Source organism: Rissa tridactyla, chromosome 9 (genome assembly GCF_028500815.1).
Source record: "Rissa tridactyla isolate bRisTri1 chromosome 9, bRisTri1.patW.cur.20221130, whole genome shotgun sequence".
Taxonomy (NCBI): domain Eukaryota; kingdom Metazoa; phylum Chordata; class Aves; order Charadriiformes; family Laridae; genus Rissa; species Rissa tridactyla.
In genome coordinates this window covers 12,671,254-12,685,435 of record NC_071474.1, presented here as the reverse complement: position 1 = coordinate 12,685,435, position 14,182 = coordinate 12,671,254, and the positions used below count along the sequence as shown (strand labels likewise).

At 40.0% G+C, this 14,182-nt stretch overlaps 1 protein-coding gene across 1 annotated transcript in view; it reads right to left on the bottom strand.

Annotated features, from left to right (window-relative positions):
• The window catches only part of FBN1 (fibrillin 1), a 155,200-nt gene that overhangs the window by 17,985 nt on the left and 123,033 nt on the right, over window positions 1-14,182 (bottom strand). The window contains exons 42-51 of the mRNA XM_054214339.1: window positions 13,474-13,632; window positions 12,465-12,536; window positions 10,203-10,328; window positions 9,421-9,543; window positions 6,295-6,420; window positions 5,591-5,707; window positions 5,055-5,183; window positions 4,676-4,795; window positions 4,123-4,248; window positions 2,056-2,205 (exon numbers count right to left, since the gene is read on the bottom strand). Coding sequence (XP_054070314.1) covers window positions 2,056-2,205; window positions 4,123-4,248; window positions 4,676-4,795; window positions 5,055-5,183; window positions 5,591-5,707; window positions 6,295-6,420; window positions 9,421-9,543; window positions 10,203-10,328; window positions 12,465-12,536; window positions 13,474-13,632 — 1,248 coding nt within the window. The remainder of the gene's footprint in view (window positions 1-2,055; window positions 2,206-4,122; window positions 4,249-4,675; window positions 4,796-5,054; window positions 5,184-5,590; window positions 5,708-6,294; window positions 6,421-9,420; window positions 9,544-10,202; window positions 10,329-12,464; window positions 12,537-13,473; window positions 13,633-14,182) is intronic.

The window sequence follows — 14,182 nt, the reverse complement described above, 5'->3', positions numbered from 1 at the left end:
TTCTGAAGAAGACACAATTTAATCTGTAGTCATGTTAATAGCTCCTTAAAGCATGCCAATCTCTAGTTCTAGAGTAAGTAATAATTGTATTATAGGTAGGCTGAGAGTAAAATTTCTGCATTCATGTTAGGGTAAAGTCACCACTCAGTTTACAAATCCACGGGGTTTTCTGTGTGGTTTTCGAAGATTTAAAGGTAATGTGAATCTTCTGAGAGCAAGTCATTCATTTTGTGTTGCAGAAAGCATGTACTTCCTGACCTGCGCAAATCAGCTGATATATCCTTGGCATTAGAATAAATAAGAAATCATAAATTTCCACTCTGGTGGACCAAAATGCAATGAGGATTATGGAATCATAAAGGCCCTTCAGCTTCAGAAAATCCTCTAGTTTTGGGACTCACACACACACAGGAAAAATACAAGTCTTGCAACTGAAAGTAACCTTGCACCTCTCCACCCTAAACTGCTTCTTGAGCAGATGGATGGACACAAGACTGTAATTCAAACCATCACAAGATGCTACTGAGTATATTCTCTACTAACCATGCTCAGAACATCACAGAACCCTTGACAAGATTTCATTTTTTCTTTTGTAAATTCAGTAGGCTGCAAAGAGGTTTACAGCGCAGCAGTACGATACAATAATAGACATAACAAATGTCACACTTTCTTTAGCTGAAATGCATTCAGCTGATCTTTGCTGAGGTTGAACAAAATAGAACTAAATGCAGATGCACACTTGCACTGAAAGCAACCAAGTGTCTGGCACACTGCTAGGCTCTGAGTGGGAAACAGCCCTGTGCGGCGGGCAGCACAAAGCCTGCCTGCTGTTCAAGCCTTCAGGAGACTCAGGTGGCACATGGGCTTGAGCTCACCAGTCTGCAATCAGATCGCAGACAACGGAGAACATGCATGAGATGACAAGCAAGTATTTTTTTTTTAAAAAGAAACAATTCCACTGTACATGACATGCAAAGTCACAAATTCCCCAGACTCAGATATCGCAAAGCTATTTCTTTTTTAAAAGATGAGAAAAATGGCCTTGACATCATCCTTTGAGAACAGTTTGGACTGTGAAAAATACATGTGCTGACACTTCAAGGAAATGCTGCGATGTATACCACGCTTTTCCAACTGACTTTGGTTCAAGTCCTCCGGGGCAACAGAATGAAACATGCACAGGCAATAAGCCTAGGAGGAATATTGCAACTGGCACATCTGATTCTCTTTTCTTCCCTTGGCTTTTGTGAGGATTGTCTGCAAAATATCTACATGACTTATTAAAGGAATGAACTGTATTAATGTATTGGTGAAACCAGTAATGCTGTTAACCACATTTGTCAGCATGGATTAAAGTCCATTCAGCAAATTGCACCATGATGGTACAAAGGCCCGTTGACTTGCTTGGTGCTTTGCTACTCAGTCTTACAAAGGACACTAACAAAGGAAAGTGTTTCTTTAGCAACAGTTCAGCGAGGCTTTCCTTCTTCAAAGCCTGTGTTTTGTCATTCCCTGCTATTTTTGAAATTCATTCATATTGATAAGATTGCAAATTTAGATTTTTTTTAATAACAAAACATAGTCACGAAAGGTAACAAGGTGATTCAAATGTGGATCTAGTTGGACTGTTTTGTTGTTGGTTTGTTTTTTGTTGTTGTTGTTGGGTTTTTTTTAAATAAGATTTCATATTTATGGCGCGCCCCTTCTTATACTTATTTGCAACCAGATGAACTTGTGTCTTGTGGGTATTTCCACTCAGACCCTATCAAGGACCTACGACTTTTCACTTTCAGTATGTGACACCTCCAGAGCAAAATATTCAGCACCTAATCTAACAAACTTATAAGCAAACAAGGAATCTGCTTGATACAGGACTATGCAAGGAATATGGCTTTTGAGAGTGCTAGAGCACCACTTTACAGACAGCAATGACAATTATTAGGGTTAAACACCTCTGGAAAATTATTTGTCCTAATTCCTTCTTATAAGAATCCCAACATTCTTTCAGTTCTGAGAAGCTATCACGACAATAAGGTAACCTAGTCAATAACGCACCATCTGCTTCCTCTGGGCAGAGTTCACAGGGATCTCCCCATCCCTGTCCCTTCAAGGCACAGCAACACTCTTGTTTGGAGTGGTTTCGGGACTTCGGCACAGAACATTTTCCATCTTCAAATTTGGTAAAACAGTAACTTACTCTCAGATCTGCATAGAGAAAAACAGTTAGGGTTACTTTGGCACAGTTTTCACTTAGAGGTGTTAAATGCAAAGTTACAGGAGGCCCCCCCAGTAAAACACCCAACTTCCATCTGAGGCTATATCAAGAAGGACCAACTATTGTCTCTGACTGGGGAAGCTCTGAAGAGGGAGGGGAACTCTCCACCACAGTAAAGGAAAGCTACGGGACAGAGTGTCCTACTTCAGTCATGGAAAAGGAAGGGTTGTTCTCTTTTGTCCAGCAGAGAAGGAAGGGCTGTACTCCCCTCTTATTCTCCCTCCTCTTATTAGTAAGAATCACTCAAGTCAAGAGATTTTAATCAACTTGCAATGATAATACTGTGTAGTTTCAAAATGAGAGGCAATTTTCAATAGTGCTTTCCTTCCTCATTCTTCCCTGAAGTACACACAAACAAAGAAAACTGGCCCAGTGGCACTACATTTTAATCCCAGGATGCTGGAGCCGAGCTGAGATCACAGACCACAAGCATCCAGCAGGCAGAGAGCTGGCAACTCCCTGCATTGGCAAGGAGACTGCAACAGGGCAGTTGTGGAAGCAGCTGCTCATCCAGTTTTCTGGCAGCAGCATCAATGCTGGGCAATGTCCAGATTTTTACAAAAGTCCTAGGTAATGGGAAGTTTTAAACAAAATTTTGCTTAGCCTGAGATACTTGAAAAAAAAAAAAAAAAATCAGTCTTCTTCAGGGGATGAGGAGAAGCACACTTAAAAGTTCATACACACAAGCATGCGTTTTCCTCTGACATTATCTGTGAAACAGTGGTGTGTTTTCCTAAAGGAAAAGATTAGGCTGCATTCTTTTTTATGATTTTGTTTCTTGGGTTTTTTGTGACTTTTTTTCCTTACCTGAAGAGAACAACATCCTCAGCCTGAAGAAACCTCATTTATATAAGCTACAAAAGCCCAGCTAAAACAGTGCTGTTTTCCTGAAGTTGTGTGAAGTAACTGTGCCAAACTGCATGGTGGTTTGGAGACTTGGATGAACATTTACTGCAGGTTGGATTCATTTTTACCAAAACCACAGTTTCATTTAGCCCACTGTGAAGTGAAGAACTCACTATGGTGTCAACAAGCATCACTGTTCTGTGCCAAATATAACTGCAGAGGTCCTTATAAAGGTCTTACTCACCAGTGGTCCCCACTGTGCACAGGACATTTAAGGATGTATCTATTTAATAATTTCAAAGTCTTTAAAATAACTTACTCCCTAATTCGCTATGCTGCTTCTTTATCCACAAAATAAACTAACCTGTGGCTTTTCATTACTAGATGACTAGATGTTCAGCTTTTAGCATCTGATCTCTGTCTTAGTGCCCACGTTTAAGCTCTGAAAACAGGTAATCTAGAAGCTAAACGATGCTTCAGACTTTTCTAAGCAGACCGTCCACACAATACTGTTAGCAAATTTTTTCCACCCACACATCTGTGGAGAGGAATAGCATACAACAAGTGTTATGGAGAATTTGATAAGTGCTAAGAACAGCTTTATTCCTGGAAATGCTGCCTTTAGCAGTGCATTGCAGTAGTCTCCTGCCTGTTTGCGCTCCAACTCCATATCAGACATGTCACAGTCTATATAGAGTCCAGGCAGCCTCAACGTTTCTTCCAGGGGTGCAAGAAAGGGCTGCAGTGCAACATAATTTCCTCAGTTAACCTGGTGCATTTAACATTATCTTCACCCCTTTTATTGCAATGTTCTCTTTAATGGTAAACAGATGTTAGGGCCAGACAGAACCTGGCCCCAGTTACAGAATTATCATGTTTTCCTTGTGAAAAACACTGTTTGAGTCCAGAGTCTCCTCATTATATTAGAAACAGGCAGCTAATAAGCCTTTTATAAAGCAGCAAACAAATTTTGAAATGCCAGAAAATAGGAATGAACTTACCTTGGCATCGCCTTCCTGTGGAAGACAACACAAAGCCTTCTGGACACAGACATTTGAAACTGCCTGGAGTGTTGCTGCATGTGCCCAGGGCACAAATTTCTGGCTGTTCCACACACTCATCAATGTCTGTAAGAAAAGTAATTAAAGAGATGAGAAATAAAAATGGTTACACTGGCAGCTGTACTACATAAAGTGTAACCCTACATTATCACTGATATCTAATAGAACAAAAAGGAACAGACAGAAAGAGGAGCAAGAAATCCAGGTGCAAAATCTAGGGCCGGTTTTCAAATCCTCCTGCAGTGGGCAAATTTCAGCAACGTACCATCAACCAAACAGCCTGGGATTAGAATTTTCTTGGGATCAGATCAGGTACTTCTCGTTCAAAAAAAAGTTATTGAAACTTTTTCTGGGAAGTGACTTAGTGGCTACAGTTCAGAACCGTACACTGCCACAAAAGCCTAAACATTACTCATGTTCAGATGCAGAGAAAAGTGGTAACAACTGTGAGTAGCTAGGAAATGAGACAGAAGGAGGATTGTTCTGTACACACCTTCACATTTGTCATTCTGCAGGACATATCCAGGAGGACAGATACATCTGAATGACCCATCCAAGTTCTGACATGTGCCTGGTGAGCATTTTCCAGGCTCCAGTGCACACTCATTGACATCTAAAAAAACAGAAAGACAATTCATTTGAGATAATTGCTATTATCTCAACAAATCTGTGGCTGAGGCTGCTTTAATTTTGATTCCATCAAACTGATGGTGGGACTTCCCAGGAGCAGAATAGCCCTCTCGTCATTGTCTTCTTCTGCAGGTACAATGATGACAATGTGACAGTTGTCTCTGACCTCTTCTACTGTTTTACTAAGAATATCTCCTCAAGGTTTGCCACGCTTTTTTTCTACCCTAAAAGAAAACACTCACCAACACAAGTCCTTCCATCCAGAGCCACTTCATAGCCATCATTGCAAAGACACTGGAAGGACCCGATCGTGTTCACACACTGACCGTTCCTGCAGAGCATTCCATTCCCACTTGCACACTCATCCACATCTACAAAAAAGAACATTGAAAGATATATAACAAACGCCTGCAACAAGTGAAACTGAGGAGGCGACACTTCTGTTCCCACTATACTGGCACAGTAACTGAAAACATATAAATAATCCCCTGTTTCAAAAGCAAGTGAGGGGAAAATACCAATATTGGTCTATGTTGTAAAATTGCCAAAGGAAGAGTAAAAAAAGAAAAGGCGTATGTCACATACAAACATTTAAGTGGGTACAGAAAAGTAAGGAGTGCATAATCAGAGAGGCCTTTTCAGACTAAATAAATCAGATTTTGTCTTTTATCAGACAGGACACGAAAGGTGTGATCCTAACTCAATCGAGAAGATGGTATTAATGGTAGTTTTATTAGAAGTAGAAAGTCTTAGAACCCCTGGTCTCAGCACCCCTTACCTATGCAGTCATTGTTGTGTGAGAGGATGAACCCCAAATTGCAGCGGCAGTTGAAAGAGCCAATGGTGTTTCTGCAGGTTCCGTTGCCGCAGGCGTCTCTCTCACACTCATTAATATCTACAAAGGAGAAAATCAAGCAGCAAGAATTTTAATCACTGGTGGGGAAAGGAAAGCCTGTAGCTATTCCACTGGCAAAAGAAATAATCCACTGCCAACAGAGTGAACAGAAGGGAAAAAGATTGTCTATCTCCCAAAAAGAAAATTTTATACAGATTTATACACTTGATATTAACACCTACAAAAATAATCAAGGGTCCGAGAATCATTTATCTTACTGTGACCCCTACCTCACCTATCCCAAAGGAATTCTAAGCTATCTAATCATAAGCATGCTGAAATCTCTTCATTTTGCTCAGACAACAGACACCACACTAACAGTTGTGAACAGGTTAAATACAGAATTTCCTTCTTTATGAAATTACTCTGTTTCTGAAAAGGGCACTTCTGGCAAGAAATCTACCCTTCACTTACTCCGTTAACAAGCAGGCTGTATACAATTGCTGCGTTACATTTCATCTATTAAATTTCTTGCCTAAAGGAATAAACGAGACAAAATGCTTCAGAAAATTCTAAGAAGAATGGAACATCTTCCTGGAAAATGAAAGCATCAGAAGCCTAAGTCCAGCTTAATTTGATATACTTGCCTATACACATTGTTCTGTCATCATTGGTCTTGAATCCATTGTGACAAATGCAGTAGAAACTTCCAACAGTGTCAATACACTGCCCGTGGCTGCAAATATTGGGAATTTCTTGACATTCATTCCGATCTGAAATCAAAGCAGCACAGTGAAAGTTAAGGCCTCTAAACTACAGAGCTGGAAAGATGCATTAGCAGCAACCACGATAGCTAGAATCCAGTGCACGGCCCTAATTTAAAATAGTCAATTTAATTTATTACTGAGAAAAGTGTTACTAAGTAAATCTCAGAAAAGGGGCTATTTGCTTGTAAAATACCTTTTCCAACACTTGTGGAGCTGAAAAAAAGTTAGTATAAAAATTATATTTACCATATACAAGTTCTTGCTGGAAGGAAAGCATATCACCATAGCTTTGAAAAGCAGAATTAATGGCATGAAATTGCATGGAGAGATCTCTGAGTGCTCTACATTGACCATGCAGCAGATATGAAAGCCACATATAAATGAGAGTTTGCATCCTTCTCATGAAAGCAACTACTTGCTTTTAGCTATGTTTGATTATAGCACAAATTGCTTGATTAAGTCACAAATCATAAAAAACAGAAAGGGAGATGAATCCCACACTTTTCTCACTGAGCTTACAGAGAGATAAAATGCAATGTAGATTTATCTACTCATTGTGCAGAGATAAAATGGGTACAACTATACACATGTGTTGCAGCATCCGTGCCTCATGCAGTTGTGATCCTGGAAACCGGTCAAAGCTCAAACAGCAAGAGGAGTTACTGCTGTACGGAGTCAGAAAATATTTCGCCAGCAGCAGCAAACAGTCAACTGCATAGATGGATAAATGCATAGGTGGGGAAAGCTATCCTGCCAGCACGAGATACGCTGCCTTAAAGCAGCAGGGCACCTATTACACTAGTTCAACAGCTGACTGCTTCCTGCTACTCTTTGTATGAATGCTTTCAGGCAGAATCCAGTGAAAGAAAATGTCAAAGAAAAAAATGTTTGCTGTCCAGCACGTTTTTTTTCCATAACAAATCAGAAACATGAATCAAATGAGGTCTTTCTGTTGACCTCATCACCAGCAAGAGCTGGTTTGATTTAATATGCTTCCTGGTCTTTTGTCTGCTGCTGCTCCAAAATAGGAGAACTGAGGTGCTGCCATGAGCTTGCATTAGAATCAATTGCATTTTAGTGTTCAGTAATTTTCTTTTACGTGCAATCTAAGCAAAGCAGATGCAGTTTCTTACCAAGCCATCCCCAGTTCATTGCAAAACTAAGAATCAAGTTGTTCCTAATTGCAAAGAACTTCATGTACTAGATCTTGTTTTCCTGCCTCTGCTGCCTCTTCTCTTTACTCAGCGTATGGACAATCCCAATAGCCCCCATCCCCAGGACTATTGTACATCAACTGGGGCCATTAGTAACTTTGGATGGGTGTTCACCAAGGACCAGTGCTATAATGACACTGCTGCTAATTAGAGTCTAAAGGAGGCAGAAAGGAAACCAATGCTGGATAACATACTGTCTTAAGAACTCCTAATCTTCTCGGATCAGGAGTAGAGACAAAAGAAAAGCTATGACTCTCTGGTGCTCTGTGGGCAAATGAATTGAAGTCCCAGGGAAAAGTCACTTCTTTTCATGTAAAAGGAGAACATTGTAACTTTTTAAAAAATTGGGAGGCAGAATTGTCTTAAGTGACAAAAAATAAGTTTATATGAAAAATATTTATTATACCACAACCGATAGCACCAGAGGAAAGCTACTTTGATAGTAAGATAAATGCAGTACTTATAGTACTAGTGGCTGTGATACATCAGTTTTGATTCAAGAGCATATAAACTACTGGGGTGTGATCATTTTCCACGCAGTAGCATGACTGATCCAATACTGCAAGATGCTGAGCACTATTCACTCTCAGCAGAGCGGTTGGGAATTTCCTTCCTTTGCTGGATCAAGTACTTTATCAACCACTTTTATTCTGGCTCTAATTGTCTAACTTTATTTTCACTAAATATAAAATAAGAGCAAAATACAGGGAAGTATTACTGTTTGTGCCAATTCGCGTTGGGTATTGTAACCCATATCAGAACCTTCCCTGGCTCTTCCTGTACTGCTGTAATGAACCCATAACAACAACAATTACATTAGGAACATATTGAATATTTACATGCGCCACTGCATAGCTTAACAAAACAGTTTTAGTTCTCATAGTAGTGTTCTGGTTGCCCCTACACCCTTTTCCCTCAAGGGTCACATGAAACAATGAAAAACTACGCTGCAGGGAAAAGCACACTTCCTAAAACTCAAGTAGTCAGAAGCAAAAACCCAAGAAAAATGTTATCAGTTTCCTTTGTAATTATTATTTAATTCAGAAATGTATATAATATTTATAGCTGCTTGGCTCAAAGCAGATTTTAAAATCTCTGCAATTCTTCAAGTAATCAAGATAACACGAATGCCTCTCTGGACTACGATATTAGAAGAAAGAGCAAATAGATTAGAGAACTGTAGTCCCACTCAGTGAGTATGTAAAAATAATGTTCAAGAGCCTGTTTAAATCCACAGAAAAGTTAGGAAGTCTAACAATATAAGCTTTTTAAGTTAGTTATTGTATACGACCTAGCAGATAAGTCCACCTTATCAGCAGAGACCCCAGCAAGCAGTGATTTATTTGTAAAAATACAAGTGGCAAATAAATTGCTAAAACACATCTAGCAAATTACAATGAAAATCAAAGAATTTATGCAGAAGAAGGTCCCTGTCAGGACCACAATTGAATTTTTAGTGTCAGAGAAAAGGTAGTGAATCAACTGGTCTTCCCTCCCTAGCCACGACATGGGCTAAAGAAAAATGTTTGCGGTTGGTGGGATAAAGTGGAAGACAAACACCGTCTCAGGTGATTGTCTCTCATTTATGTCTCGGTGGGATGGGCCCACTAGTCTTCTGGGAATTACCAGAATGTTTATGCAATGCCCTAAAAGGCTTTAAGAGGAGGGTTCTTAGAGTTCAGATTATCTCCTAGTATACCATCTTTCTGAAGAGGAGATATGCTTTTTTAGAATTCTTTTGAAATCTACTACATTCTGTAGACCCTCACACAAACAAGCCAGAAGTCCTCACCAGTGCATCGGCCAGTTGATGTGAACCTGTAGCCAGGTTTACAGTCACAACGGTAGCTACCAGCTGTGTTGACACATTCTGCGTTTTGCTGACACACTGGTCCATTTTGGCATTCATCAATATCTGTCAATACAAAAAGGGAATTTGATTGTTATGGTAAGCTAGAAAGACGTCAAAACCACTTTATTTTTAGTGTGAAGAGTAATATCTCACCCAAATATAGGAATTTCTTTCTAATTCTGAAAAAATAAATATATCGATGAAAGTAAATATTTGGTCACATTTAGGTATCTCCCTGAAATGATCCCAAACCCACATCCTCCATTTGTAAAATTAATTCCTATATTTAACTCATACTGCTGTCTTACATTAAACTGACTAATACAATGCTAGGAAATGTTTAAATTGGAAAAAAATTATCATGTGTTTATATCATTTACAGAAATCTTTGTTCCATTAGAAAAAAATATCTTGGGATTAAAAAAAAATAGTGCTCGTGATCTGACTCAAGACTACTACTCTGTTCTTGGCTTTACTGTCAAATGTGAAAAACAATGTTTCTTCCCATGACTGCTGACTCATGCTCCTTCAAGGCCTGTCTGATGGAAAATCTGTTATTTTCTATGCAAAAGAATTCAAAATGTCTTAATTAACATTGACTTACTACACTGATATCAGTATTTTCCCCTCATTAAGGATGACTTGCAAGTATATCAGATTTGCCAGTGTCTGAATTGCCAGCTGGTTAAATCCCATTTCTCTGAGTGAGATCAGCACTCTACCTTCACAGATCAGTAGCTTGTCATTGTAGAAGAAACCCACAGGACACTCGCATCGGAAGCTGCCAACCATATTTATACAGATCCCATTTTCACACACTCCAGGTATCTCTCTGCATTCGTCAATATCTGCAAGAAGAAATTTTTTTAAACACTTGTAAACAGCACTTCATGAAATCTTATGCTACAGAATATGCCCTTATGCATTTATCCGTAAGAGAATATGTACAACGTGAGCATCAGAACATTCCCAACTGCAATAGACAATGAGTCATTCCAAACTGTGGAAACGTAGATTATTTCCTCAGCTTGCGACTCTTCACTGTAGCCAACATATATCCTGCTACACAGGAGCGCAGAGGGTAGCACACGTCCTTCCTCATGTCTCCCACCCACAGCCCTCAAGAACCTTCTCATCTTCCTGAGTGTTACAGTGGATTTATTGGGAAGAGCCAAACAGAGAGAACGTAACTGTCTTTGGTTTAATACAGGAGACTATAACTGAATGCAAACACTTGTCAGAATTAGTTTCGCACTGTTTTACCCTTGTTAATCTGAAAAGACTTTCATGTTTTTATGTAACAGTTCGAAAGTGCCAATGCCAGGTAACTTCTGAAGTGCTGCCAACATGCTATTAATTAGATTGATTAAGCCAAGCAACCAGGGTTTGCCAATGCTCTATATACACCTAGGTTAAGTAATGGATTTTGGCAGCAAAAAAAACCCAGGCACTCTTACAATTATATGTCTTGCCTATTGGGTCCTTAAGTTACACATCTTTAATATTCTGACAACATGAAAGACTTCAGAGACTCCTCAAAAGCCTCTCCTTTTAGTAAAAATTGGCACATGCACTGATGTACACAAGACAGAGAATATGGTGGGCAACTGTCAGCTACTGTGAGCTTCCATCAGATAATGTAGTTTTTAAATTTTGCTGCTGGATCAAACCCTTCATTTCCTACATTAGATTCTGTAATTCTGAGTCCTCTGCTTATATAAACCATAAGTAAAAGTAGAACTACTTCTGTCTCTGAAACAACCACCTGGAGTAAATATATTGAACTTTAATCCCAACAGAAGAGTAACATCGTGTAAGGACCGTAACCAAGTACTACAGGGTACACAGAGCATTGTCCCTGCAGAGTGGGCGCTGCCTTGTTCCCGTGTCCTGTGCCTACAGATGTAAGGGACGCGAGAACTCCTGTGCAAAGGCAGCAGGCTGGATGCTACAACCTAAAGCTGTGCGTGCACCACTCTCAGCACAGTGCTGGATGCACTGGGATGTACTGGTGGCCTCCGTGGGATGGCCCTTCTGTTTCAGTTCTGTGACGTGGCAGGGCAGACAGAGCAGACTGCAACACTCCTGGCACACATGGCAACTGCTAGAGATGCAGTTTTACCTGTGCATGTTAGCATGATCCAACGCCTCCCAGCTGATGCTGATCAATGGCCCAATTACCTCGAGTAGACTCAGCAACAATTTGGGCTTATGCTAACAGCTAGAAGGGTGAACTTTGCTTCTAAGAAATGACCTGATAAATAATAAACACTGTACATTTCTGTAACTTCTTTAAAAATTACATTCCCCACTTTACTAGAAATATTTCCATCTAACTAGCTGAACACTGCATCACAACAGCAGCTTAATGCTGAAGCACCCGATTATTGCCTATATGCTGCCTCTGTTTGTTACAGGGCACATTATCTGCTTCTTATTTGCATTTTTGTGTGAATAAAAACAAAAGGGAGTCCCATTAGGGATTTACTCAGCTCCTTGTCTTAGAATTCCTCATTCTCTCCCTCTTTTTGTTTTGCAATTTGTTACTTACGATTCAAATGTTACACACAATAACATATGTGAGAAATATTCCAGCTGAGCAGAAAAGAGGATTTTTGTGTCAAACCAATACACAGGGGGACTGATGTGAAATGTCAGATTAAATCTCTGCTTTAGTTTGAAGGGAAGGCTCCTAATTCCTCTCAGACCAAACGCTGGTTGGCCTTACTCCCAGACCTCTTATTCTCGGTATCTGTGCCCTGCTCATGTAGGCCTGATTACAGTTTCTTTGAAGCTTTATGTTGCCTTGATTACAAGCAGCAATTATCATTGAGGCCAGCTAGGAGGAGCTAGGCTGAAAGCCTGCAGGCTCACTCTTAAGTTGTTATTCCTCCTGTGAAAAAATAATTGTGAAAACAAACCTTCCCTCTTTCCCTTCTCAGAGGTAGCATGGAATTTAGTTCAAAACAGAAATTACAACTCACCAACTGGTAATCCTGTATAAATGTCAATGAAGAAGCCAGGCCTTTGACTTCCACAGAGTGTGGAGAATTCATCTGCAACCAGAAAACAAAGCAGTGATTATAGTATTTGGAATTAATCAACAGGCAAAAATTCATTACATCCTTTGCCCAAGAAAATTCTTCTTCTACTCTTTCAGCACCTGCAGAGCACACAGAGGTATGCAGACCCTCCCACAAGGCTCACCATGTGATATGCTTAGTACACATTTGGGTTTTCATTCAAAGGCGATTCAAATTAGCAAATAAAAAGGGCTTGGGATGACAGGCTGCTTTTGCTTTGCATATGCTTGTCTCTGTGCATTACAGTTTTTGCATACAAGTCCAGATCTGACTTTTAAGAACCTGAACTGTAAGTTGGAACTTATTCAAATAAGAGTCTAGAAAGGTTGTTCTTGAAGCAAATGACCTCGAACCAGAGTGGGATGTCCTGGGCTCAACTCTGCAGAGTCTCACCCAGGAGGAGTCCTTGTATGCCCATACAATTCTCCCAGAAACTCCTACATCTTACGTTTATCTGCTTGACACAGGTCATTCTCAGGGGAGACCAAGGTACCTCTCTAAACCCACGGCCTACCAGAAAGGCCCTTTGTGGCAATCAGCATCAGGCAACAGCACAGAAGACACCACATTTGTTGGAGCAATGCCAATAAAACCTTGGTCAGTGCCTCAACACCAGATCAACAAGCGTTTGCAAAGACACAGATTGACCGATATAGAGCATGAAGTCTCCCAAACAGGGAAACCGTCACAAAGAAGGCATGGCCCAGCAGCATGAATGCAAACCACTCCACATATGCCTTCATTGTGACCAGGGCTGGTCATCTCCAGGTCAAAAATGTGATCAATCCCTTCATTTTAGACACATAAGAGCAGACAAAGACATAGCACATCCCTAACAATGTTACACCCACTAATAGTAATTAACGATGTTACCAAGGCTTTCAAATAGCTTTGCAATGCAAAAACATACCAGTGCTTGGGATAGGACACTGTTCACAAGGCTTATTCCATGCACGTCCAATGTTGTAGGAACAGCAGCACATTTTCTTGGTCATATTAAAGAGCAGCTCACCATCACAGGTTTGATTGTCAGCATAGTAATTTCTATAACACAGACTTCTTCTCATATCTGTGAAAATGAAAACCCCAGGCCAATGCATTAGCAACTCTTACAGAAGATGATCTACCTGAAGGGTTTAGGACATACCTCCTTCAAATATGTACTTTTTAGACACCTGTCAAGTAGACACTGCAGCTCTGTAGACTACTACAGAACAGCTTGTCCCTAGAAGACTACTGTAAAAGAATGAAGAAGTGTTTGCAATACAAATACTCCAGAGCAACCAAAATGGCTGTAACACCGAGACTCATCAAAGGATTCAATATTGGCCTTTTGCCCAACATTGAAAAACATGAGCTTGGTTATGGTTCCCCCTAAAAAATGTACAAGGCTTGCAACTTCACTATACTTGGAAGGGATGAACATAGAAAATATCAAATTAAAGGATAAATTCTGCTGAGGTACTGAGAGATCTGTATTAAAAGAGATCTGCCTTGCTTTATTTAATAAAATTAATGAAAGAAGCTAGGCCTTTCATTTACTTAATTCTTGTATAACTAAATTCAGATAAATAGTTCTGATTTGTGCCAGGTAAAGCCCTGGCCCAAAGCACTAAGAT